Source organism: Asparagus officinalis, chromosome 4 (genome assembly GCF_001876935.1).
Source record: "Asparagus officinalis chromosome 4, Aspof.V1, whole genome shotgun sequence".
Lineage (NCBI taxonomy): Eukaryota > Viridiplantae > Streptophyta > Magnoliopsida > Asparagales > Asparagaceae > Asparagus > Asparagus officinalis.
In genome coordinates this window covers 54,926,109-54,926,402 of record NC_033797.1, presented here as the reverse complement: position 1 = coordinate 54,926,402, position 294 = coordinate 54,926,109, and the positions used below count along the sequence as shown (strand labels likewise).

The 294-nt window shown below is 33.3% G+C and overlaps 1 protein-coding gene across 1 annotated transcript in view; it reads right to left on the bottom strand.

The window, feature by feature from the left end:
* Nucleotides 288–294, bottom strand: part of LOC109837476 (probable calcium-binding protein CML7) — a 479-nt gene continuing 472 nt past the window's right edge. The window contains exon 1 of the mRNA XM_020405736.1: nucleotides 288–294. This exon is cut by the window's right edge and continues 472 nt beyond it. Coding sequence (XP_020261325.1) covers nucleotides 288–294 — 7 coding nt within the window.

Here is a 294-nt window from a genome sequence, read left to right as displayed (position 1 = left end):
AACTACACAATTTCCTCTCTCTAAATGCAAGAAACAAAACATCCAATATACAAGCTGATGCATAACGTATTAAAAATTCAACAAAAAAGAAAATTCTCCTAAAACATGATCTACAAACTTCCGTCAAAATAAAGGAAGCATCGCATAAAACAAGATCCCCACAGAATCTCAATAGGTCCTGCCATGAATCATCTAAAAAATTATAAAAAATCAAGAAAAAAAATCCATACCGAATCTCGATCTTAGGGTTTCACTTAGCCACCATCCTCATAATGAAGTCCTCGTACTTAATCG